The 27,857-nt window shown below is 39.3% G+C and overlaps 2 protein-coding genes and 1 long non-coding RNA gene across 6 annotated transcripts; 2 read left to right on the top strand and 1 right to left on the bottom strand.

Moving 5' to 3' along the window:
- Window positions 1-5: 5 nt before the first annotated feature.
- LOC110830140 (heme transporter hrg1-A) lies at window positions 6-2,358 on the top strand. The gene is made up of 3 exons (XM_022064665.2): window positions 6-414; window positions 762-935; window positions 1,338-2,358. The coding sequence occupies exons 1-3, from the start codon at window positions 282-284 to the stop codon at window positions 1,478-1,480; spliced, it is 450 nt and encodes a 149-aa protein (XP_021920357.1). The 5' UTR covers window positions 6-281; the 3' UTR covers window positions 1,481-2,358.
- On the bottom strand, window positions 2,266-16,529 carry LOC110830141 (uncharacterized). 3 transcript variants are annotated; one of them, XR_002543182.2, is made up of 3 exons: window positions 16,303-16,529; window positions 10,778-10,963; window positions 2,266-9,194 (listed from the first exon to the last, which is right to left on the bottom strand). It is a non-coding gene; the product is annotated as an uncharacterized LOC110830141 (long non-coding RNA). The 3 variants fall into 3 exon arrangements; XR_002543180.2 differs by having other exon boundaries at window positions 10,795-10,963; window positions 16,303-16,524; XR_002543181.2 differs by lacking the exon at window positions 2,266-9,194 and adding an exon at window positions 9,917-10,231 and having other exon boundaries at window positions 10,795-10,963; window positions 16,303-16,525.
- Window positions 3,212-15,006, top strand: cyr (cypher). 2 transcript variants are annotated; one of them, XM_022064663.2, is made up of 10 exons: window positions 3,212-3,351; window positions 7,555-7,596; window positions 7,758-7,818; window positions 8,012-8,193; window positions 8,971-9,140; window positions 9,263-9,435; window positions 9,985-10,241; window positions 10,596-10,649; window positions 10,883-10,985; window positions 12,541-15,006. In XM_022064663.2, exons 2-10 carry the CDS (start codon window positions 7,555-7,557, stop codon window positions 12,798-12,800), a joined length of 1,302 nt encoding a protein of 433 aa, XP_021920355.1. In that variant the 5' UTR covers window positions 3,212-3,351; the 3' UTR covers window positions 12,801-15,006. The 2 variants fall into 2 exon arrangements, with proteins under 2 accessions (XP_021920355.1, XP_021920353.1); XM_022064661.2 differs by having other exon boundaries at window positions 8,968-9,140.
- Window positions 16,530-27,857: the final 11,328 nt, after the last annotated feature.

Raw genomic sequence — 27,857 nt, 5'->3', positions numbered from 1 at the left:
TTTGCAACCATCGATAATTTATCGGATCATAGATGCCTTGGGATCGAAAATGATAATCCATGGTTGTTTGTATTATCTGTAATAGATTGTAAGTGGATATTAGTCTGTGATCGCAATTAAAATATGGCGTTCATGATGGCGTAGAAAATGCCGGTGTAGTAGGTGTAACGTAGCAAGTGAGGTGGTGAGCTGTTTGTTAGAATCGGGATTAAACATAAAGCTTTTGTTGTTTCTGTACGACCTGCAGTTTCATTTTAATTGCAAGATTGTTTATTTTTGAAATGTTTAATAATTGTAAACAGTGGTTTCATCTTGTAAGTAGTGTTGTAGGAGCAATTCTCGGAGTCTCTGCGTTTGTGGTATTTTTTTGTATTTATGAAAATGTAGACGCTGCCTTCTGGGGTTTGTTATCAGGTCAGTAGCTTACACTTTGGTGAAGAGTTATTTACACTTGATTTGTTGTAAGGAGGGATCCTTTTTTATTGCACCAAGTGGGCATGTTTGTTTTGACGTGGAAAATAATTATATCAATTTGCTTCGTCATTTTACATTCAGGTTTGCAGATCTTACCTAATATAAATGCATACTTTGTAAAACTAAATAACTGTGTGCGTATATGTACATTCCCTTACTTTATCCAGTCTTATCATTCTAAGGAAGCCAAAACTACTTCATTTCAGGCCTTTTGAAATACTATTCTTTTTTTTTTAATTAATGTTGCAGGAAAGTGTGGTATGTAACTCTTGCTATTGTGTTGGTAGGTGTGTTTGCAATGGTGTGCTTCCATTTGCACTATCTTTATGTCCGACAGAAGATGGACTCGTGGCACTCAGTAGATACATTGCGAAGTATCAAAGTATTGGGCATTATGGGTGCACTGGCAGGCATGGCTGGCCTCATCTGGTGTATCTTTATCGCAGTATACCACCACATACGTAAGTTTATTGTGGTATTGAAGGGGATAAATAATACAAGGAATAGTTTGAATCCTTCTAAATAATCTAACCTAACAGGACAGAAAGTAACTCAGATAAAACAGTAGGTTTACTGAGAGCCCAAAACTGTTCTGGATTGTTGGATAAGGGGAGCTCAAAACAACATTCTTTACTTTTTCTTGTGCTTTGTAAGTGTCCAAGTGATATTGATGTATTGGTTTTGACTTTAGCTGAGAAATACTGTTTTTTTATTATTTGTTCATTCCATCAGGAGAAAAGTTTTATCAGTTTCCCTGTTCAGCTAAGAAATATCTCATCAAACTGAACCTAAGGATCACTCAAGACAGATTTTTGGTTATTGAATGTTAAGATGAATGACATGGCTTCCTTTATCTCTTGCAGCTGTCATGCCAGTGGATACGAGCATGTATATTGCTGCAGTATGGACGTTCATGACAGCTAAGTGGGGCCTATGTCTGTTCCTTTATTGTCGCATGTATACAAGAATTCTCAGTGGACATAACCCCCCACTTATCAGTGTTTGATGAGATATTGAACACCTGTTAAAACGTCTGCTATGTGCCAAGGTGTGTGTTTGGCTTAATGTACTGGTGTGCGTCATACACAGTTAATGTTGTTTTGTTTGTTTGTCTTTACCCTATGTTTTTGGAGCCAGGTGTCCGAATTACTTTAAAAGGCGTTTATGTACCATCTTGTTCTTTTATGCTAATCATGTGAGAAAGTAATTGCTAAATTTCATGCAATGTTCTTTATGTTATTATTGTTCTGTTCGCTGTATAGAACTTAAACTGAGACTGACTTTATTTGATGCGGGCATTTGTAATTTCTCGTATCCCACTTTTCAACTCTTACTGTTCCTGATAAGATACCAACTGCTGGTTTAGTCATCTGGCAGTTGGACTTAATTATAACTTATGCCAGATATAAGTAATCTACTTGAAATTAAAGGTGCTTGTACAGTTCGAGAAACAAATATCAACATTTTAGTTCAGTAACAAAGTTGTTAATTTTTAACCTGCTTGTACTGATAAAAGTAGACATTTTTAAAACTTTTTGATTTTATTCCTCTTATGCCCAGATTTTAAAGAATATGTCCTGAAAAATCTCTTGTTGTTTTACGAGAGAAAACGCTGGATGTGAATGTCTAATGAGTCACTCGGTGAGTGACACATTTTAATACCTAAGAAGAGTTGTCTAAAACCGTGTACATTTCTACTTTTCATTAGCTGTAATCTTCCTTTGACTTCCTTCCCGTTCCCATGCGGTCCATGAATCTGGAAAGGCTGTGAAAATATTAAACTCTGTGACAGTCTTTCATATTCTGAAATGTTTATTTTTACAAATTTTGTATATTATTATGTATATCATTTATAATAGAAATTAAAATGTTATTAACTCCAAATTTCAATTTATTACCATTAATTTCAAATTGTTGGTGTAAAATAAATACAATACTACAGCATTTAACTTAACAAAATAAGAGGCATTCTTTGCTCGAACTCTTCTATACAGAATATATCTTAACACACGTCACGAGGTTAATTCGTATTACATTCAAAAGAAAACGTGTTATTTCCCCTGGATTAACATAGTGGTTGAGGAGTATATGTAGATTAGTTCAGTCCACATCGGATTGGGTGACCGGTGTTTGATCCCCGGCAGAGGCAGAAGATTTTTCTTGTAGTCTCTGTGCCCAGGCTGGCTCTGGGGCATACCTAGCTACCTGTCCAATGGGCCCTGGGTTTTAAGCGTGGCCAGGGCTCGATGTTGACCCATCTAGTGCTGAGTTCCAGTGACAAGTAGGAGCTACACTGCCTCATCCCCCATTGCCTCCATGATGTGTAGTGGGACAGTTTTGCTTTAATGTGAATCATTGGTTACTGTGAACACAAGTCATGAAAAGTATATTGATGTCTGCATCCAGGAAATTAGGTATATGGGTTAGGTTAGGTTTGTTTGTTTGTCAGGTCATGTGAATTCAGTAGGTTTGTTATTCTCCATATTTACACCCTCCATGTTTTCCAGGATTCCTGCAATCCTCGTTTCGAACCTTCTCGTGTTTGCTGCGTCCCTTCCCGTTTCAACCGTTAGGGTCATTACCCTGATGATGGAGGCAGTAAGGTCCTTTGCAACTATCTACCAGACTGCACGGTGTTAACATCGCAGAAGGCAGCGATTTTCATTGTATGAAAATTTCCCTAAACAATTACTTCATCACCAGGCCTTATACAATTAAACGCAAGCCTAAATCGGAGGGTGGCATGGCCCAGCGAGATGGGCCGTTATAACTCAAGTTGGCAAGCCTGTCTCGGAAGCCACTGAGTTAACCGCAGTTGTAACCAGTTGCCAGTCTCCGCGTGACAGCCCACGTCGTTGCACGTAGATGTAACTGAAGGTAAGTGTGGGAGAACCAGTACAACATTCCGTTTCTAATGAAAGTGGCAGTAGGTGATTGTTTTATTACGGAACCTTAACATATCGTAAAAATTCTGTCGACGTCTCTTAGAATATTATGCAATTCTATAATTTCGCTTAAGATGGAGGCAATATGTACCTCCAAAAACGTTTTTTTACCTATACGTCAATACGAGGTTACGTAAAATAACCTAATAACGCAGTGACAAGTTTCAGATATAAGACGATCAGCTTTCGATATGATAGACATGTAATTTGGGAAGATACGAAATTATGCAGAGTTTTGATGTGAAGGCCGTCTAACATTACTGTTTGTGGATCTTCAGAGTCAAGTAGTTGGCAGTGGTACTGTGCAGTTGTTTATATGCGGCAAACTTTCATCCATTTCTTTCAATTGAAACAGTGTCATTAACAATCGGTAACTCTTGATTTTGTATTTATGTGTTCCGCACGATTGTCGTAATCAGCGATTACTTCCTTAAACGGCGTTAACCAATTGATCCCTGTAATGGTGAAGAGTTGTGTTTTCTTCGCGGTACGGACTGAATCTTTGAATATGAAGATGGTCATTGGCTTAGCAATGCGTTTCGTACGCAGGAATGGTGTTGCCTAGCAAGGGACGATGTCTTGCGCTTGCGCAGGACTCCGCCCTTAGTTAGCTTTTTGGTTGGCGTCTATGCTGTAATATGAAGTGGACACCGCAGGCATGTGACGTGTTGTTTATTAAATGAAGTTTTAGTCAGTGTGCTTCATATGCCATTGTTTGCACCTCTGATAACGTTCTAGTAGAGGCGGAGTGAGTCCATCTGGCTAGTCTGCTATGCGCACATGTTTGGCATCCATATTGGTTTGGAAGGTTGTATTTACATCAGTCTATTGCGCATGCCTTGGCCGGTGAACGGAAATACGATATGGGATGTACGCCACTGATAATGAACTTGTGTAGGTGGGATGTATGCACGCCACTGAAGGACGTGGAATTATGAATCCATTATGCAGGGTAGCGTTGCCCGACCAACCCGTCTTACCGCTACTCGACCGTCAGTTCACTAATGTAACAATCCACACGCGTCTGTTATGTCTCCCATCACGGCGATGATAATTGACGTTCGCTAAGCGTGACGGAAGTGTTCACATGCCTTTTGAGATGAAATATTTGGATTTACCTGTTCATGCACCCTTCCGCCTTCATAGATCACAGCTTCAATCCAGTCAACGAAAGTGGAGTTTTTGACTTCCAACAGGTCTGAAGACCCTACGAAACACCAAATCTTGAAGCTTCCTTTAATATTTGTGTGGCCTTCAGGGGTGGGCAGTTATTTTTAACCGCTGGTTAAATGGAATAATTTCCTAGGATTCGTTGTCAAGAGAGACGAATGACGGATAAATTGGGGTTCTTTCTCACCAAATCTTTATATTATTACCAAAATTTATTATCTTCGAAGCGTAGATATTTCAAGTGAGGCGTTGGACTTGCATCCTCACGCTTTCTGAATACGTAGCGATAGATGAGAGATCTTGAACACCGTCTGCTAGCATTGTCCCTTAACACCTTCCACAAGCTCCAGCATGGGTTGACTTAATTTTCGGGGGCCTTACGCCATATTTTGCGACACGCGCACTTCGCAGAACTAGGCCAATGTTGGCAGAGAAACGTAAGATTTTAATTTATAAACTATTCCAAATACAAATATCAATATAAATCGATATTAAACAATATCCAACGCAATTTGAGTGACATTTCGGACCTCTGTATTCCTCGAAAGTCCCAAGCTTTTATGTGATGTATGCAGCTAATCTAGTCAATGTCAAGGAAGCTACAAGAAGTAGGAACTTCGAGGTAAAGTCTTTATAGCTGTGTTCAAGTGTAACAAATTCTTAGTCGTAAACTTTGTTGCCTTCATGTTTTTAGTCTGTCTTTTTTTTTACGATGTGAACGGAATCATAGATCAAGCTCAAGATCCTTGGATGCCTGTGACAATCGAATTACAATTCTTGGTAGTTGTCATAATTCTTACTGTTGAGAATGTCTCCTCTTCCATGACATCGCTCGTCTAGACGCAACTGTCTCCATCGAGAAGTTCATGGCGATAAATGAATTTTTTTTTTTAGTCGTCTGTCGTGTTTATTGTCAGAACCAAACTTTTGTCTGTTCCCACGGACCAAAAGAGTCTTGGAATGTCATCGCTGTGCGAATACGCAAGGCATTGAAGCTTGCTTCGACGACATTCAGAGGAACGAGCGATGTTGTACTGATGGAGTAGGAGATTACTTTTGGTAGAGTGGGGGTAAGCCACGGTGGTTTAGCGGTTAGAACGCTGGCCTTGTAATCCTGGGGGTCTCGGGTTCGATTCCCGGCGGTGCCCGAATTTATAACTTTTGTTGGGCAAGGCCGTGGTCTAGGCAACACGGAGTTTTCCTCCGTGGCATCCCAACAATTACTCCATTCACACACAGAAGAAGGCAATGGCAAACCACTTCTGGTTCATCTGCCAAGAACGTATATGAACAGGTCCCAGTCCGAGAAAAGGATGGAAGGATCCTGTTCATATGGACCTGTCGTCAGACAGAACACTAATTAATTAAATAAATAATAGAGTGTAGTTCCATTGGTTTGCAGGCATTCCACTGTTTTTTTTATAATGCCATCTCTGGGCATATCTTGTAGAAGCAAATCGAGGTTAGAGATAAAAGGTGTTGGTACTGTGATACTGATTTTATCGTATTTTTCTTTAATAGTCACATCGTCAAAATGGATGAACTTGGGACACTGATTTGCGCAGTTTAACCTTTTCAGACCGAAGGTCTTCCCTCTAAGTAATACGTAAGAATTCGGTCCGTACCGCAAAGAAAATATATTTATATTTATTTTGCATTCCGTCTTGCTTTGAAACTCCATAATGTTCGTGTCTTATTAGGGCGTTGAAGTCTCTTTGTGCGCAGCCTCAGATATGGAATTTTCCTTGTTTCTGCGGGTCTGGAATTATGCCCCAGTGAATTACACGGCCCAGCAAACAGTAAGAATGTCGTGATGTCAGCAATGGGCTGGAATTTCAGTAGCTTTGGCGTACAGTGGGAAATATGCATCCTGTTTGCTCAGAAAAAGAACTTTCAGATGTTCTTTGTTTTTAATAAAGTGCATAAATTTAAATGGAGATATCGTTACTGTCAGTCTACCTGGTTACTTCAATGTTACATATCCCAAACTATTCGAAGAAATATGGCGTCGTTTCAGTGTCAGAATATGAAAACGTATCTCTTACTGTTGTGTTTATAGCGAATCAATCATACTTGTAGCTCCGGCCGGACGTTTGTGAATACTTCCGCAGTGCATCTGTTGTGACCCACATTGAACGAGCCGTTACACGTACCGTAGTGCGTCAGCAGATGGGAGGCAGTGACAGTCATGTTCAAGGATCCGTACAAAATTGAAAGTCGCGATCTTGATTATACGTTCTTTGAACTCGGTGCCAGAAGTGAACACATGTTATATGTCCATGTTCATTATTTTCTCGAACTACGTCACATTTCTATGATTTATTATAGGAGAACTGCAATGAAACTTGCTGGAAAGATTTAATATTCGTCGGTGTTGAACTTCCATAACCCGCTGAGTAAGATTTTAGGTTCTCATGGCAGCGAGTATGAAGATGATCTCCTTCTGGAATGTTACGACATCATCAGGGCCTGATGATGGAGGCAATAGGCATCTCTGAAACATTGCTCAGTTTCTACAACACAACATCCCAGAAGACAGTCATCCCATTTCCATAAGCCCTATTTCACATAATGGCGACACTCCTGTAGAACTTTGCCAGATGTTTCAGAAGTAGCTTTTAGTAACAAAATGGATACAGGACACCATTAAAATATCTAACTCTTATGTATAAAATTTTCGATTTATTTTGTATGAACAGAGGATTATGAAAAATAAGGGGATTATTTAGCGTACACAGGCCAAAGAAGGTGCACACACATTTCTGTCTGGGAGGAACGTTAGAAATAAATCACTTATAAGATGATCCACTTTCTTCCTCAGTTCACCATAATCTTACTGAATTTAATTCTATTCAGTTGATATGTGAACATTCAGTAACTTCAGGAACAAAAGAGAAGCCACAGGAACTTAAAATTTTTAAAAAAAAAATCCAATTTCAGCGTACATGTCTTTCCTTTGTTTCAGATGTCTCCTAGAGATGGTGCGTTATGGCTTTTTGTTTTTCTGGTGAGTAGAAGCTGAGTGAAGGTCTATAGATCCTACTCTTTTATGTATTTGTCTGTTTTACCATAATTGTTGCCTGCTAAATGCGTCAATCCAATTATTAATTAGAAATTTTTGAACTTATATTTTTATTAAGTGAGTGATGTTTGTATTGTCTGTTCCAGAGCTGCAGTGCATGCGTTTGGCCTCGGCTGAGTGATCACAAGAAGCCAAACTCAGTGGCTGGTAGGTGACCGAGTGTAAAAATTTACACACGCTACACAATGACCTCTTTGCGTCATAAAATTTGACCTCAGTGTTAAGCGGTCAGATTCATGTTCTGGCTGTTTTATTCCTGATAAAATAACTCTGAGCAGTATTTAATATTCTTATATTTAGATGTGTTTTACTGAGAAAGTTCACACGTTTCGTGTTGTAGGTGTGAATGTGACGTGCACGGCCGACGCGCTAACTGTGAGAGTTCTGATGGAAAAGCCATTTCAGGGCCTACTTTATGCACGGGGTTTCCCTCTGGAGTGCAGGGGGCAAGGGATGGGTGAAAATGATGTCACACTACACCTCCCTGCTTCAAGGTGTGGCGTGCGGGTCCTGCCAAGCGAGGTCAGTTCACGTCAAATCTGTTTTTGTCTGTTCTGTTAAAGCGAGTTAATTATGTAAGATTTGAGGTTTTCACAGCGGTGATGAGTATGAAGATTTCTGTCTTCTGGGTTGTTGCGCTGGGTAATCTGGTCGATGTTAACCAACGTTTCAGAGGTCATACTGCCTCCATCATCAGGGCGATGAGTATGAAGATTTCTGTCTTCTGGGTTGTTGCGCCGTGTAGTCTGGTCGATGTTTACCAACGTTTCAGAGGTCATACTGCCTCCATCATCAGGGCGATGAGTATGAAGATTTCTGTCTTCTGGGTTGTTGCGCTGTGTAGTCTGGTCGATGTTAACCAACGTTTCAGAGGTCATACTGCCTCCATCATCAGGGCGATGAGTATGAAGATTTCTGTCTTCTGGGTTGTTGCGCCGTGTAGTCTGGTCGATGTTTACCAACGTTTCAGAGGTCATACTGCCTCCGTCATCAGGGAGACAACCCAGAAGACAGAAATCGAGTTAATTATGTTTATATATTAATTATTTCTTATTCTACTTAATAAATAAGTATTTTGCTTGAACTGTATATCTTCATTTTTAATTTTATCTAATCTAGTAGAGTCTTAAGTTTTGATTGTAATTATTTCATACATTAATATTTATGAATAACAAATGAAGTTTAATTGACTATAAACCCAGCAGTCAATCAGGACGTACAATGAGATTAGTTTACGCATTTTAAAAAAGGCTAGTGAGATAGAGTCAGTTGTTTCAATAGTTGGTCACCCTGTAGCAGGATGCAGTAAGTCTCGCGTACACCGCGGTGGTGGAGATACAGATGGATCGACATCTGCAGCAAGCGGCCGATCAACAACGTACTGTCACATGCCAGCTGCCTGCCGACAGCCTACTGTTAATGTCGCCAGCACTGACACTTACCCAGGTAGCAGTTCGGCCATCGGCCAGGTTAGTACCGCTAACATGAACACCCATTAAAACTGGCGTGAAGGTTTCACATTTCTGTAAACATTGAAAAAAAAACATTCTAATATTATATAATAGTAATTTGAACCACAACTTGGTCACAGGACGGCACGCAAGAAAGCGGACGTTTCCAGCACAGACTTCCACCAGATAAATGCGGCATCAGCTACACCCATGGACCAGTCACGTGTATGGATGGAGATTAAGGGGCAAAGAAACTCTGGACAGGTGTCAGTGGGAGAGGAGATAACTCTCCTGATCAAGGCCCTTCTACCAGGTGAAGAAAATGTTGTAACGGTGACGTCTATCCCAACTCGGTGCTCTTAAATATTCTTGTCAATTAATGCAATAAACTTTTGAAGTTCCTGCAGTGTAATTAAATACATACTTGTAATGTTTATCCACATTTAATCCATACATTTTTTTTTTCCTTCAAATATCTACTGCAGTGCTAAGTAACGTCTGTAGTTATGGCGCTATCGTTAAGTAACTTACAAACCAGTTGTCGCAAACGCGTTAAGGATGAAAAATATGCACTGCTTTCCAATAAGAATTATTTGCTTTTCCAGGGAAGTTCTTCTTTTAATCTGTTCACGTATTAATGGATTTCCAGAAATGGCAGCAGAAATGTAATTTTTTTTTTATTAATAACGTCCGGTAATGTTCTCATACCAAATTTCATGAAAGTTGGTCAGTTACTTATACAGACATAAAAGGCGATATGATGATAACACATTATACGTGTAAGAATGCGACAATTATTTTACAAATGCCCATGAATATATTTTATCTGACACATCAATACAAATTAAATGTTATATTTCAGCTGAATTTGGTACTCGGGTGACGGACTGCGTGGCACACGATGGGGCAGGTGAAACATCACAGCGCCTGTTGGATGAATGGGGCTGTCCGATCGACGAACTGATCCTGCCAGCCCTGCGACCCTTTCTACAGGATCACGGTAGCTCAAAACTCAGACTCCTGGTCGCAGGTGCCACCTTCGCGGCCTTCAAATTCCCTGATCGGAACAGTCTCCACTTGAGGTGCATATTGCAGCTCTGCAGGGGTAACTGCACCAAGGTGAACAAAAAAAAAAGAGTAACCAGAATTTTTCACAGCCTTTTTTGAATCAAGGTCTCGCAAAGGAACGTTGGGTTTTCTGAGGTATGGTGCCTTATCTGTGTCACCATTAAGCACTGCAAAAGGGAGAGACGAAACGCGGTCGTAGTAACATGTAACAGAAATTATTTAGTTGCTAGCGTGTGCCCAAAGTATCACTCTCAAAAGGCACCCAATATTATATCGCCTCAGTATATTAAACCGATGTTTTAAGCGAGAAAAATGAACCTCCCTTAATGGGGCGAGAGAGGAAGAGGAGGTCTGTATTTTACTGACGTGATAAACTGGATCAGAAGTTTGTTAATTTTGTTATAGGTGGACTGCAGTTCAGACGGTAGCGGCCTTACAAGACACAGCCGTAAAGCGAAGGTGAGCACCGCGAGGTGTCATTTCTGAATCTTGTTTGTCGGCATAGCGTTACCTTACATTACCAGACCTGCCCCTTTCCCACATGAATTAGGACTTATTAAGAAAAATATTTAATTTGTGGTGCTTACAAAATAAAAATTCATACCAGTTGTCCCTGAAATCTGTCATGAATGCGGATTTGTCTGGCTTGTGATCAGTTGTCTTGATGTCGCTTCATTGCGTTTCTGCTTCAGGACGAGGCAGGCGACGTTGTCAGCCGGATCGAAGTGTTCAACAGCGTGGAGGTTCTGGCGCCAGGTATCGAATTAGATGACCTGGACAATTTGGTCAACTTGGGTGAGTAGAATTCCTTATACAAATTATTCGGGTAAGAGCTTATAATTAAAATATATCGTTTTGCAAATATAACGTCGTCGTATTTTTATCAGCCTTTATCGTAGGGTAACAGGATTTGAATCCCCATACCATGGGACTGCCTGTCAATTTGGAACGCCAGCGTGCTAGGGTGATACAAGGGTGGGTGGACTGCGTATATGCGATGGCACACGGACAGTAGGGGTTAATCTCGGCACCATACACATAACTTTGTTTCATGATGTGTGTCGCACTTTATGTCGGCACATTTCAACCGCCATGTGGCCGTCCTCCCTCGATCAAAGCCTCAGACAGACGGACCGAACGGAAGAGGAGAATTGAGGAGGCCGTGGACCGAATACGGACCAGAGAGCCATAGAAGAAGAAGAAGAAGAAGAAGATGTGGTCATCCTCAAATTGGTATTCATACGAGCAGTGTTACTACTGTTGGTAATTCTGATGACTTACATGAAGTGAAAACATTGTAGGAAGACGTGATTTTATTTATAGGTGATGTCAAACTACATGTACCAGTTACTTTTATGCACTTTGTTCCAAATGCCTAAATCTGAGTAACGCTATTTTTATATCAGCAAATTTCCTCTTTAACTCCTATCCAAATGTTTATATTTCAATTCGTATTATTTTCTGTTTGATTTTATTAGTTTCACCAATGTAACATTACTCTTTTTATCAGCGTTCGTGCGGATTTATGTCAGATGTTTTAGTTATGACGTGCATTATCATATCGCATGTGCAGATTGACAGACGGACAGTCAGATTCACATGAAAAATAACATTTCCTAAAAACCATTAATAAATGACTGAAGACAAGTAATGCGTACGTAACGCAATAAAATACGAGGGGACGGACATAGCTCGTCGTTGCATTCATCACTCTTGCAAGGTGTGAGCAGTGCAATGATGCGTGGTCTCTTAGTTCAAGCGTGTAACGTTCTTTGTCTCTACCTGGCAGACCTTGACAAGGATGCCATGCTCCAGATGAGATCAGTGGGCCTGACCTAACTCATTAGTTCCTCACTTTATATTGTTTTTGCAGATCGGATTGTCACAATAGTAATATGACTGATCCATATTTGGAACGACACGTTTCACAATCTGGCCAGATGTTGACTGTTGTGACAGATTTAATTTGTTTTCACGGCCGCTTCAGGTTATGCCTCGCCGTGGCAGAAAAGCTTCTCCGAAGTATTTTACATATTTCCTTTCCTGGTGTATGACTGTGCAAACCTTTGCGATTACTCGCTATTCTGCACAGCATAAGATAGACAACATTGAAGATGGAAGCAGCAAGGACCTCTGCAAAGTTCGTAAACTTCCATCTGCTACATGGCGCTACAACCCAGAAGACAGCCATCTTCGTATTTACCGCTGTGAGAACCTCAAACCCTACTTGTTTCAGAAGTAATTGTTAAATCAGAAAATAGCAGAGGCATTAATAAAAGTTTTGGAACAAGTTACGTCTCTAAAGACATTGTCTATGACCGCTGCTGAATGAAACAACCCTCTGTTTCAGATGATCCCTCAGAACCCTCTCTGGTACTACCGCAGAGTGACCGGGCGTTCTGCTTGTCCCCACCCAAGATGGCCCTCGCATTTGGGGTATTGGGGTTGGTATTCCTGTGCGCCGTGGCCGTGGCGCTGTACACACTGCTGAGGGGACATCGCAACCACTATCATAGCAAGACGCTTCTTGGGGAGGAGACTCTTATTGTTCAAGACAGCCCCTTCATGGGGCACCGTATCCAGTGGCCCCATATCCGCATAATGCACTGACAAAATATAGGTCCTCCGAATATACCGGCCTTACGTTTCCGTCATACTCTTTGGGGGACAGTGGAAATAGTGGCCTCGTACCCTCATCACGCACTGATAAAGTGTAAGAGCTCGAAATTCAGCAGGTTCGCTTCTGCGCCATGCACTTACGGGTTGTATTTTGTGTGTGCAGAACCAGTCCCGATGAAGCCGCTCTTTATTGGAATTTGAATCTCGTTTAATTTATCATCAGGATAAATGTTTGATTTATGATTATGGATTAGGTCACTGTCACCTGCTACTTGGTCCATTTCCATCAGGAACAATGATCTCGTTCCATCCATCTTGTTCTTGGTGAATTAAAATCTCGTCTTCCTTGACGTCAATACTGTAGAACGTCTTTTGCTGTGTTACTGTCTCACGGCAGTTCTCTCTGTTTTTTGTTTCTTCTCAAAACTCCTTTCTCTTGTTTTGTTTTACGCAACTTTGATTTGTATTTGATTTATAATACCGCCGGAGTGGGATTTTGCTGCAAGAAACATAAGCAATTCGGTCAGGGTTCAGTGGACTCGCAATAATAATTTATCTGTTGCCCACAATTACAATTAAAAATTATAAAAAGTAAAATTGTCTGCAGCGACCCTCAGAGACCTTGTGGTTTATGGTAGTTTGAAGTCTGTCGAGGGCATCGATGTCTTTGTCTGAAGTTTTTATTAGACAGTCTTACCGCCATAATCTTCCTGGTGTGAGGATGCTTGGTTAGCCGATCTTGCAGGTGTAAAGGTTATGGTTTAAAGACGCCGAGGAATTTATTCCTGGGATTAAGTAAACTTAAAAATTCTGGGAAAAGCTTCTTTGAAGTTTTCATGACAGCGAAAATCTGAGTCATGGCCATCTTGATTGTGATGTCTTGCTGTCACGTAGGCGTTTACGAGTATTTGGAGACATGCATTGTCTCTGACTTTGGGGTTCTTCACGAGAGCAACTTTATCATGACGCCATAGACCGCAATCTCTTCTTGAGTTCTCTCTGCAGACGAATTTTCTATTTTTACGCAGATCATGCCAAGTTGTTCCATCCATAATATAAAGAAACATCTGTCGGTCCCTTCGTGAATTTTGATGAGAAACCTCATGGAAAACACCCACTTTCAAGACCAAGAATGAGGTGGAGGTAATATTAAATGGGATCTCTAAAATAGGTTGTAACGATGCGAAATGGATTTAACTGGTTGAGGATGTTACGGTGATGAGGTATATTTTGTTACCAGTGAGTTATTTTGTCCTCCAAATAAAATTGTGTTCTGTATTCCGAAAAGGAAAGTAATATAACGTACACGAGTGCTCGGACTCTTGAGAATCGTATCAAATATCTTAATTACAGTGAACGATAAAGACATAGGGAAATTTTACACTTTCGTCTTTGTTGATAAGCGTATTCTAGCAGTGCTGCCAATAATGGAAAGGGTATTTATGGCTCTTGGGTTGTTGGTGCTGGTCTTTTAGTTTCTTACTTGATATCAGCGTTATCGGTGGCATATCTAAATGGCTGTGGGGCTTCATCGTTGGGTTTATGTTTCTTAAGTTGAAATATTTGGGTGGGCTGCAGAAGATATAATTCGTTTTAAAATTTAATATTTTCTTTGGGTACCTTAAAAGGCAAATGTTTGAGGAGAGGAGCGAACTGCGCCGCTCGTTTCTTCCTTTCGCTCCGAAGGTCGGCGTTTAATTGTAACGCAGGTTTTCTGGTTATAATCTTGTGTTGTTCGTTGTTCATGAATAACAGTTATTTTGAGATGTGATTGTAGTAACTGTTGAATTTTAATTAGCTAAGCAAATTGCACTCGTTGAATTTTGTCCTGCATTTTAAATTAACTGGTTCGTATAGTAACAAAATGGTAAATTATTTACAGAATAATATTACCGTCTCCAGTTATGAATGGTCCTCGTTAAGACCACTGGAAAATCTTCCTGTTACGGAACTAAAATTGTAAATTGTTAAAAAAAGACCTGCTTACGCCATTTGCCTGGTGGCGGCTGCTTTCCCTGTGATCTCTTGGTGATGGACTGTCCATTTTGGTGTGCACTAGTGTCAGGGATAGATGCAAGGTATTTATATTTATAATTTATTGTTTTGTATATTTAAATATTTGTTATATTTTTAAATAATGTAAAGAAATAAATTTTGTTCCGATCGCATTTGTACTGAATAAATATTTAGAAACTAATTTGTTTATTACTTAAATGGCTTACCAGGTAAAGTATTACCCTATAATTACTAATATGCTCTCTTTACTTTAGGTTGCTGTCACGTCGCCTATTTTTACTGTCACACAGGGAACGTGAGCCGTTGGGTATAAAATGAAATGGCAATAAACATGTCTCCATTTAGATGCGTCCTAGCATAGTGACATCTATGGGAGCCCAGGCACTGTTCAAGAATTTATTAATTTTTGTATATTATAATTTTTAATATTATCAAATGATGTGGTATAGTGGTTAACACTTGCACTTTGCATTCCACATGTAACTAATTTAAACTTCCGTCAAGATATTTTTTGTTCTCGATCCTTGGATCCACCATGCATTTTGAATTCAGTCGTGAATCATCATTTGAAATTTGTAAACTGTAAGAACCAACATTATTTAAAATTACTGTAGTGAACTGAGCTTTAGATCTGATGTTAAGTTTGTACTTTATTTTCTTTTTCTTTTTTTTATTGGGGATATCAACCTGCTGGTATTTATTTCTTCCTATCTTACGTCACACTTTTATGCATCTCGATAAGACCAGCTTTTGACACAACTTGTAATCCTGAAAAAATAATATCATACATACGACGGTGTATATGTCTGTGGTCTTATATGCATACGTGTGACCCTAGGGACAAATACTGTTTCTTTATAGAACGAATATCGTCATTACATTCAACTCTTAACTTTGTCTTGTAAGTCACGTCTCATTCAGTTACTATGTAAATAATGGAATGATTCATTTGCTACTAAAACCATTGTCACCATTCGTTGCAATATGGAATGCTAACCTAACCTAACTTATTGACGTGTTTCTCGAAAAGTGTTCATCGTATCAAAGCGTGCATATAATGTTAACGGTTGTTTTATCATGTTCTTTTATCCGAAACATTTTCCGATCCGGTGAATATGCTTTACTATACTGGAAGCGATGATACGGTCCGGTTATGTATGAAAGCGATTGGTTCCTCTGGTGAGATATTTCTGATCTCTTCCCGTTGTGTCCCCCCCCCCCCCCCGAGATCCCGTTAAAATGTTGCAGGAATACACAAAAAAAATATATCTCACTGTTGTCGGTAAAGACAAATATTTATAACCTCACATTTCAGTAACGACCTTTTGTTTCTAGAAATAAAGCTCTCTGTGTACTGATCTATAATTATTTTACAGAGTAACATACTTTGCAAAGGAATTGACAATGGTTACATACGCTGTAGAATTGTTGTAAATTCTTATAGTCGAATATTTAAATTAATGATTAATCAACTTACTGATTTACCCTCGTAATCGTAACTAAATCCCAACTGAACTTTGTAATGGTGAACTGCTGTGTTTTCTTTGCGGTACGGACCGGATTCTTAAATGATATATACAGTTTCGTGCTCCAGAAAGTTAAACTATTTTCGTACGCTATTAAGATATCACCCATTCCCTTATATTTGTCTTTATTCTGACGTAAGTGTATTAATTTCAAACTCTCGCCATATTTTCGGACATTCGCTAACCTTCCGATAAAAAGAAAGGGATTTTCAGAGACAACAAAGAAGAAAGGAAGTTGGCTTGTGAAACCAACAAATTATCTTGTCAGTTCATATCAAAAGTGCTAATTACGTCAGCACCGCAAATCGAGAAATTTGTTCGATATTATTGCCGAACATGTATGACAGCCGAGGTATAATTATAACTAGTGTAGTGGCAAAGCGATAACGCGTTACGATACATTTGTAATGGCGGATTGAGTAGTTGTGTCGTGGTTTACGTCAAGTAATTAAGCTATCTCGCGAGAATTAAGTGTTCTGGGAGATATTATTAAGTTAAGAAGACATCCTGGAAGCTTTTGCAACATCCACGCGAGTTGTAAGTATTCTGAGACATATTGCGTGTTTGTCAAATGTTATTACTTGTTTGTGAGATACTTGTGACCGACCCTGGGTTCGATACTCTATTGCATTATCTTGTGGTCAGAGAAGCATGTCTCCTCAGACGAATAAACAAGATGCAAGATGTCTATCACAACGCCGTTAGTTACAACTTCCGTACATCAGAGGTCATTCCTGTTGTGAATTTTAAAGCCAGTACCACTGAAGAGATTTTTTTACAGTCGACTGAGAATTAGTTGTTGCGTAAAATTGTTGGATAATATTTTATGGAATCCTTTCTTTTCACACTAGTAATTGGTTACAAAACGTCTTAAATCATACACCGCAAAATTAAACATAATTCATGTGTACAGAAAACAGCAGTAATTCTTCCTCCAGGTTTGGAAATCGTGTAAATCTTTCTGATGATGAATGATTTACCATAACCGTTGCAAGGATTCGTTGACTAGTGGAAGACGTGCTTTTTTGCCTCCATCATCAGGGCGATATACATTTTATTACGCAGATTTACAAATCACCAGTGTATTCGCGAGTTCCTTCGTTTTGAAAGATTTATTTTGAAGCCATTGGTAGAAAAGGTTCATATCGTCACAAATATTTCTCAGAGTGGGACTTTAATCCATTTGAATTTGACATTGGAAGTATGTTATTGTTTGTTTATCAATTTTGTATAGCGTCGAATGAAAACGGTGAATGGGGAAGGATGTGAAAGGAAGAAGTCTAATAGGATTGAGAACTCTCAATAACATAGCGTCTGTAGGAAATTCAATGATCTCAGTTTCTAGGTCTAAGTGCACTCATGTGGCTTTTCAGTAGAACTACGATGACCATGCTGGTTGTTATAACTTACCTTGCACTTCTTGTGGTAACATTGTTTCTTTCTTATATTTTAACATGTTTTGCGTTTCTAAAAAAAAACCCAGGAATTTGTTATGGTCATGCTGGATCTATTAAATATACACAAAACACAAATTATGTGAAATGTTTGACAGCAGATGACGTCATGTCGGTACGTACTAGAGATTTTGTTTTGTTTAATTCTGTTTGTCTCCAGTAGAATGCATCCCAATCGTATTTCCGTTTTTAACTGTTCAGAATGAAAGTAAATAATTCTCGCTTGAAGGACAATGCAACTTGCAAGAAACATCCACGTCAACTTTTTTTATTTTTTTTTTATTTAACCTGATCTGGCAGAATTTCTCTATCGTTAAGTGTGGAAGTTCATGCAATGGCCTGCAAATTGTAATTGCTCCTTAGGTCACATTTAATTGTTTCCTACACAGCAAAATTCAAGGTTTCTTACCATCCGGGGTCCATTCTTTCGCGGTTCATGTCCAATTTTTGGCAGGCATCTTGTCATTTCTTTAGGATTAATTTAAATACGTATTTTTCTCACAAGGTTATTTCTATGAACCTAACCTAACCTATTACCGTCGGACAATGCTTCACGTCTAAGGGTTGAGTTATAAACTAGGCTACTACTTGTTTCTCAACTGGGGGTCCGAGAGTTCAGTAGACTGTACTCTTTTTACGTCATATTGCTGTATATTTTAGGCTTTCTTTCGTTATATTTTTTTTTTAAAATTTTGTGTTGTAGTAAAGAAAAATGTCAGAGAACCGAAATGCTAAATCTTAATCGAAAAGTAACCGGTTCGAACGCCGACAGTGGTGACTGATGTACTTCTCGGTTTTCCTCAGTCCAATTTCAAGAAACTATATGTTCGTACAAAAATTTAGTACCCACATGGCGTAAAAACATTGATGTGTACTAGGAGATTAATGAAAAATTGGGAAGATGATTTTGAGGCCAGTAGGTACATTATAATTACGTGGGTGTAAAGCAGCGAGACATTTTTTCTGAAGTGTTCTGAAGGTTAATTGGTTCCGTGGAAGTTATAAATGAGTGTAAACGTGACGGTAAAAAAATAATCTTTGCAGGATCCTTTAATAGCTTGTTCATCCTATTCATTTTAAATTTACGTTCTCAAAAATTTTAAAATGTTCTTCAGTTAATAATTCGACAACCTGTAAACCTGTAATTTACACGTGGATAGAACTTAAATCTCAAAACATCTACATGAATCTATCTATGGTAATGTTGTCAGTTAGCTAGTTAAACGTTCGGATAAGAAACGACAATTGATATTTAAATTAAGTGACACTTTAAATCGCATTGTAACTGCACGCAACACCTGGTTTAGTATCCAAAGGTTGTATTCTGACCACACACAGTGTATTTATACGTTTCGTATGGCTCTTAGTATGAACAGCGTTAACCAGTTGATCTTTGTAATGGTGAAGCGTTGTGTTTTCTTTGCGGTTCGGACTGAATTCGTAAATTTTATTTAGACGAGCTTAGGCTTCAAAGGGTTAACCAGTTGATCTTCGTAATGGTGAAGTCCTGTGTTTTCTTCGCGGTACGGACTGAATTCTTAAATGTTATTTAGACGAGCGTAGGCTTCAAAGGGTTAACCAGTTGATCTTCGTAATGGTGAAGCGTTGTGTTTTCTTTGCGGTACGGACCGAATTATTAAATAATATTTAGTCGAGCTTCAGGGATTAAATCAGTCCACTTATTTGAACGACGATCCTGTAAATGTAACAGCTTGGACACCGTCTGTGCTTCAGATTTCGTGAGAAATGTTGCACGACGCATTTTCTGTATGTCGAAGAGCAGCAATATGACAAAGGCGCGAAATGTTGATTTTGCGTCTGTCAAAGTAAGCAGGAGTCGGAGGAAAGTAATTAGTTATGCTTTAATGCACGAACCAATGAAAGAGGAAAGAGGAATGAGGAACAGGTAAGTGCATTGTCGTGCCCGTGGTTCAAGAACCGAGGCGCCCTTGAGATCGTCCCATAAAGATAAGCGAACATCATACCCGGTGCTGATGAAAGTCGGTCACAGTCAGCGAGATTTCTCGCCTGTAATTTGAAGCGTGAGGAGTAACATTTAATTTTATGACGTTCAAAATTCTATACTTAAATCCCCCATTTGTATTTATTTGACGCTTATGATTTATATTCGTTTTGTTGAGACCTAGGCGTAGATGGGGGGGGATAATATTAAAATATAAATGTGAGTAAAATGTATTCAAAATTTAGGATTTGAGGTTTTCACAGCGGTGAGTCTGAAGATGGCTGTCTTATGGGTTGTTGTAGTCTGGTAGAAGTTTACGGACGTTTCAGAGGTCCTTGCTACCACTGCCAGCCCAATTAACTTCGCACAACCGTCATAACCTTAAGCAATATCTGTTTTAGGATCGTTATTTCATCTATGATTTCATCTTCCAATTTTCTTTCCACGTCGGGAATTTCTTTTTCCTCGCGGTGGATGTAGCGGCGAGATGTGGCAATAAACCTATTATAATTAAGCCTTATCAGTCTCAAGGTTTTCGCCCAAACAGGTGACCTTCCAGGTTCTGCAGCATGGGTTAATGTAAGGTCAAATGAAATAGGCCACGACCGCTTGCTCGCGCTCGGCCTTGTGACGTACACACGCGTACAATCGCTTCATCTTTATTCGCTCATTCACCTTCGTATTATTTATTTGGTGTCTAATCCTTTTCATTTCCAGCATCTGTGTTATTTATTCTATTTATGTTTTGCTTCGTCACCTGCATTTGTATCTCATGACCGTCGTTGCTTCGTTACAGTAGTAAAATATGACCTTGAACTTTGTCAATGTTAAGATTCCTTCGTCTCGAAATAAAAATATGAATCGTGAAAATATAGCTTAAAATTAATATAAAATAAAATTAATATTCTAATAGATAATGTAGCAACCCTGAAGATGGTAGCAGTATCTTACTCTGAAACACTGGTACCGACCTGCAAGTCTACACTGTCTCAGAATCAAGTACAAGACGTCAAAAGTTATAAATTATAAGAATTTATACGTTCTTGATGGTTTTTTGGCCATATAAATAAAAATCGGTAATTATGTATTCTGAAATGGCTGGGCGAAACCTAACCTATTCTAAAATAACCTAACCTATTCTAAAATAACCTAACCTAACCTAACCTAACACGCAAGGTTTTCAGACGGAGGCACAAGTCATAAAATGTCGTTTTACTCGGTTCTTGATACAGTGCAAATGGCGTTCTTTACTGATTTCATTAGGGTATGAAAGGTTTTTGATCGAGACGTTCTGTCGTGGCATATTTTATAAACTACTATCCCGACTTGTATGGAGTGGTAAGACATGTTACCGAATTCCGATTGCAATATTTTCAATATTAAATTTAATCAAAATCCGCTCATGCGTAGCAGCATGGACTAGGCGAAACTAATAGCACCTAAATTCATTGGTACCATACGAAATCAAGTATTAATGTGTAATACCTCCTTTGTGATGGCCACGGTGGTCTAGCGGTTAGAATGCTGGCCTTGTAATCCTGGGGTGTCGGGTTCGATTCTCGGCGGTGCCAGAATTTATAACTTGTGTTGGGCAAGGCCGTGGTCTAGGCAACACGGAGTTTTCCTCCGTGGCATCCCAACAATTACTCCATTCACACACAGAAGAAGGCAATGGCAAACCACTTCTGGATCATCTGCCAAGAACGTATATGAACAGGTCCCAGTCCGAGAAAAGGATGGAAGGATCCTGTTCATATGGACCTGTCGTCAGACAGAACACTGAATAAATAAAAAAACTCCTTTGTTTTGTTGCTATGGTAACCTATTTCTTATTGTTCGAGAAGCAAAGAATTTCTTTTTTTTCTCTTTTTGTCACGTTGGTGGCCGTGTATAGATGGATCTGCGGGGTTCCCAATCACGGATTGCTAATAAACAATAAATCGATGTAGTTTGTGAACTCACTGAGACATGGCAGTAGGTGACAACAAAAACATTCCATGACATGATCACCTTCAGTGACTTCCCACCTCAATGCAACAGTGACTTAAGGCGCCTTCCACTTGATGTAAAGCTTGTATTGGTTCCCAGAGATTCATCATTCTATGATGACAAAAAAATTAATTTTACGTGTCTGGCAGTTGTAACTCTGAGAGATTTGGTCTGCTGGCCAAATTCGCGTGTCTATCTGTCTGCCCCTCCGTCCCCTGCTTCAACTACGGGGGGGAAAAGATGTGGCTAATCTTCGTAAAATCCGGTTTAAATGTCATGCCCATTGACATGAACTGGCCGTGGTACTAATTATTATAATTCAACATTATTTTGAGACGCTTTTGCAACTAAAACTATCAAATACACGCCTATTAAACTCGCTGAAAGAATTTTCAATAAATTTTATATTACAGATTTGTACTAAATTTGGTTGGCACATTACAATTTTGGTTAAAATCTAATATCAATAACGGAATCTTTCATCTCCACGCGTTTCTGCTCTCTGTGGAATGATCTTTGAGGATCCTTGGTCAATCTGCAACCAGACATACCTCTCACGCTAAGGTCATCGACCTCAGACAGCTCTGACTGGAGCAATTCGCAAAGTTCATAGGTCATGGTTTGATTAGACAAGCAGACTAAACTTTGTGGCAGAGTCTTTGGTACTCCTTCTCTTGTATTAAGGAGGTCCTGAGATCATATCTCGGAATTACGCATTCTACTACATTACAGATAAATAAATGGTAACATGCAACCTCGTACTACTTACGAAAGATTATTCACAAATTAAGAATCAAGAGGTAAACGCTTCAGAATTGTCACGCAATGCATACTTTTCCTAACTTGTCGCTTTAAAAGATAATACATGTGTTGAAACTGAGATGAAAGAGGTTCTGTGAGATCTTGAGACCTCTGATTTGCTTCGCCTGAATTGGTATTGACATCGTAACAAATTTAAACATGAAGAGGCAGGTACAACCTCACCACTCTTAACCATTATCAGTCATATTAAGTGACAAAATTCCGCCTTGGAGGAGGTTTGGCCAACACAGATTAGAAAAACCTCTGTTCTTTTGTCTCGGAGCTACGCTATGTTTACTCTGTGATGTCATTTGTGCCGCTGATGCTCGTACTGCGATATATCGATTGATCGACGACTCATCGAGGTCAAAAGCACCGCCTGGACGGTGAATGGACTGATTTCAGGGGGGCTGTGGTCATTGGTTATTTTGTAGGGGGGCGGCAGACTTCAAATAGATTAAGAAAATACAGGAATGCCATGTTTTTTAAGTTTTTAATTGTGTGCACACTTTTAATTTAAATAAACAGAGCAGAGTCCTTGAGGATCTAAGAGTACGCTCAGCTAGTCAATAAATTACCCGCCTTTAATACAGTCATTGCCGTGTTCGCAGAAGCTCGCCACATGAATCCAATCCACACCTTCAAAACCTATTTCTGTACGATCCATTTTAATATTATCCTCCCATCTACGCTTAGGTGTTCTGAGCTGTCTCTTCCCTTCAGGTTTCCCAACTAATTTCTGTACCTATTTTTCATTTCCCAATGCGTCTTACATGACTCCAGCTAACCTTATCGTCCTCAATTTGATCGTTTTAACAATATTTGATAAATCGTATAGATTTTGAAACTCCAGCGTAAAAATTTTTGTTTTGGACTTTGCATATTTTTAAATTTAAAAACAATTAAATTCTGACGGTGGCGACTCTGGTATCAAGAAATTCGAATTAATCTGTGGTGGTGTGTGGCGGAGTCTGGAGTAAGGCGGTCTATTTTGTGTTGGTGAGTTTGAAATGAAATTTATTTACAAAGAAATTCTTATAAATTTTTTGATTTCAGTGCGATTTGCAAAGATAATGCTGGAATAAATTTCACGAATATTTGGTGATTCATTTCCGTCCACTTTAACCGATCACTGCTACAAGAATGATGATTAAATTCAATTCTCTGTTACTAAAATTGAATTGATGATAATAATAATAATAATAATAAAAAGCTGTAATCACCGAACTTGGAGATTTTGGCTGCGTCCTGCTGTGTTCTCCAGCCATGCAGTTCCTGGAAAATGTTGATGATTCGGCTCTTTGTTTGCTGTTCAGCCAAAAACCAATTTCATAGTCAACTGGTTATGTTTTACCGCGCGCTAACGAGAAGCAGAGATGCGATCATCACGTGTGGTGATTTGCTTGTTGGCAAATAAATTACCAATATTTTTTTAACTCGTTGTCTAAGAAACAAACGACAAACAATTGAGGAAGACGACGTGTTTTTAATTAGATCTTTTCTCTAAAAATTCAAAGCTGGTAAATGTTTTTAGACTCGTTTACGAAGAGTGCAAAAGTGTACTTTGGGTGTTTATAAGTAATAGTCACTTTGCTATTTGAAATCGATCACTGATCTTGAATTTTACGCAGATACGAATATGTTGATACAATCATTGAAGATAATCATGAATTCTTTTTTTTTTCGTGAGTCACTGCGTAATGAATGGCTTTTTAATATAAACCGACAATCGTGGCCGAGTGGTTAGGTTTACATTTGACGAAGATTTTCCTCAGTCCCTCCAGGAAAATGCTGAGATTATGTCTTAAATTAGGCCACGACCGATCCTTTCCACATCATTTGCAGTATGTTTCTGCCTATTTTACGAACAGATATGGCGAAGCTAATAGCATCATCTTTGTAACTTTAGTTGCGAAAGCATAGAAAAAGGTTAAATACAAAATGAGTTGGAGACGGGGTAGCTGAGTCAGGAAAATGATTGGCTATGGGCTAGACGACCAGATTTCTATTCCCGATGGGGGGGGGGGGGGGGCAGGTATTTTTCTATTTTCCACCGCGTTCGTACAGGCACTGGATCCCTTGCAACGTACGTCATCATGGCGAAGTGATGGCTTTGTAATTTGAAATAGCCTTTCGAAGCCGAGACTTCTTGAAATAATATTTAAGAATTCAATCCGTACCGCGAAGAAAACACAGGACTTCACCATTACAAAGATCAACTGGTTAACCCTTTGAAGCCTACGCTCGTCTAAATAATATTTAAGAATTCAGTCCGTACCGCGAAGTAAACACAACGCTTCACCATTACAAAGATCAACTGGTTAACCCTTTGAAGCCCGCGCTCGTCTAAATAATATTTAAGTATTCAGTCCATACCGCAAAGAAAACACAACTCTTCACCATTACAAAGATCAACTGGTTAACCCTTGAAGCCTAAGCTCATCTAAATAAAATTTACGAATTCAGTCCGTACCGCAAAGAAAACACAACGCTTGACCATTACAAAGATCAACTGGTTAACCCTTTGAAGCCTACGCTCGTCCAAATAATATTTAAGAATTCAGTCCGTACCGCGAAGAAAACACAACGCTTCACCATTACAGGGGCCAACTGTTTTACGCAGTTTAAGTAAAAAAAAATCTCAATTTATCGTGAGAATCTAAGATGCTGTTTGTTGAAGCAGCTAGTAAGTAGGCTTTAAAGGTTTAAAGAAAGAAATAGAATTGAATTAGACCTGCAAGGTTAGGCAAGGAAATTGACTTGTGTATTTAAATAGCCGAGGAAGGAAGTTGTCTATTCTTGATGGAATCCAAGAGGCGTTGATACAGCATGTCTTTTGTTGGCCGGCAGATGTCAGCACCGCTTCTGTAAGCGTTGCCTTCGCAAAGGTCACGCTATTGCTCACTTCTTTTCTTCTTTGTTGAATTTAAACTGAGCTTTGTACGGTTTTCAGCAAGTTTTTCGGTATTTGAACTACATGATCAAGACGCCATGAATTTTTACGACAATCGCCTTCAGAAGGTGACGGTCGTGATGAACGGTGAAAGGATCAGGACGGCGAAACACATTTCATCTCTCAAGTGAAAGGCTGGTCGATGATTTCACCTTCTTAGACTGTAATATATGAATAAATAAATTCTCTCTTATAATGAATTTATAAATCTGCGGTCCATGGTTTCTTTGCATGCAGTTCATTAAATAAACACGTCATTATGACGCCATGAATTACTCTCAAGCTACTTAACGGATTTCAATGTAAATTGGTGTTCATCACCGTATTCACAACAGCCCTCCACCGGTCCATATCCTGAGCTGGATTAATCATATTCACACACTCTAACCCTATCTCCTTACGATCCATTTTAATATTATCATTCCATCTACATCTAGGTCTCCCAAGTGATCTCTCTCCTTCAGACTTTCCAGCCGAAAATTTGTGTTCATCCACCTCGTTCATTTCATTCTCTTTGATTTGATCATCTGTGAAGAGTTTAAATTATGAAGTTTTTAGCAGCCACCAGTCATTTGATCTCTGTTGGGTTCAAATATTTCCCAAACACTCATAGTTCGTGTTCGTTGCTTAAAGTAAGAGGCCAGTTTTTCACACTTATAAAAACAGCAGGCAAAATTAGAGGCTATTTTCTTTCTTTATTCATGTTTATTTAAAATGAATTGTTGTGTACTGTATTACGAACATATTTTATTTATTTATTTATTTAGTGTTCTGCCTGACGACAGGTCCATATGAACAGGATCCTTCCATACTTTTCTCGGACTGGGACCTGTTCATATACGTTCTTGGCAGATGATCCAGAAGTGGTTTGCCATTGCCTTCTTCTGTGTGAGTGTGAATGGAGTAATTGTTGGGATGCCACGGAGGAAAACTCCGTGTTGCCTAGACCACGGCCTTGCCCAACACAAGTTATAAATTCGGGCACCGCCGGGAATCGAACCCGAGACCTCAGGATTACAAGGCCAGCGTTCTAACCGCTAGACCACCGCGGCTATATACGAACATATACGTAACTGTAATTATTGCTATTGAATTAATGGAGAATTCATTTTCGTTTCGTGAACCACTTTCAAGGAACTAATTATTTTCGTAAAACGAGAAGTTGGCATTATTACAGAACGTAAGAATAGGAATGAAACCAATTGTTGGGGGCAAAGTGGACACCTGCGGAACGCCTTTAAAAGCTCGCAGGAGAGTGTTTCTTAATTAGAAAACTAATTTTGCAGAGTCCGCCTTTCAGACCTACAATGACAACTCCACGGCCGACGACGGTTACAAAGCAGAATGGCCAAGTTGAATAAATTACTTAAATTGGGTGAATCACGACGTTATTTTTGTCGTAACAATGGGTCGCGACGGATTGTTGTGAATACGGAAATAGCAGCGTTCGATTTTACTGTTTGCTAGTAGCGGTTTCGGTCTGTTCCCATGACGAATGTCTGGCCACACACCGTTCCAAGCCACTAGCTCTCTCACGGCCTGATGGATGGCGATACTACGTACAGCCCGTCGCATGTTTGTTAAGTTTGTTTGTTAGGTTCGTTTGCCGGTTTGTTAAGTTGCAGAGACTGAAGGAAAGTGTAGGTTTTCGTAGATTCTCGCTGTAAACAGCGATCATTTCCTTAAACAGCGTTAGCCAGTTGATCTTTGTAATGGTGAAGAGTTGTGTTTTCTTCGCGGTACGGACTGAAATCTTAAATATTATATAGACGAGCTCAGGCTTCAAAGGGTATAACAGTTATAAGTTTGGTTCCATTTTCCACGTTTTCATAGGATTTATTACTGACCTTATTACAGCGTAATGATATTTTCCTGTAGTCTGGTGATGAGATAAGGAAATATGAATATTACTCCTGAGAAGTTGTGTCTTGTGGTGCCATAGAAAATTATCAATGTTTCAAAGATGCTTATTGCCTCCATCATCAGGGCGATGAGTCACTCATTGTCATGCACGCCGAAGTCGTGAGAACTTGAAATCAATTTTTCTTCCTTTCAATTAACCTTTCTCTGTTTGCGAGATTTATTTTTCTTTCTTTCTCCTCAGATTTATCTCACTCTCTCTCTTTCTCTCATTCTCAGTGTCGGTACTGTTCGCAAGATGGCATCACGATACCTCAGGTTGCAGGTGTTGGTAAATATATCACCCACTGATATCGGTGTAGTCCGGATTTTTATTCGGGGGAATATTTTAAAAAATAAGTAAATGACATCCATATTTTACTTCAGAGAATTAACAAAAAAAAAACACAAATTTCGATGTTTTCGTTACCAGATTTAAGGTTTGAT

This window comes from Zootermopsis nevadensis, unplaced genomic scaffold (assembly GCF_977971745.1).
Source record: "Zootermopsis nevadensis isolate Lab colony 2312 unplaced genomic scaffold, Znev_1.0 Znev_ptg000021l, whole genome shotgun sequence".
Classification (NCBI taxonomy): domain Eukaryota; kingdom Metazoa; phylum Arthropoda; class Insecta; order Blattodea; family Termopsidae; genus Zootermopsis; species Zootermopsis nevadensis.
This window is presented reverse-complemented; position numbering and strand designations above follow the sequence as displayed.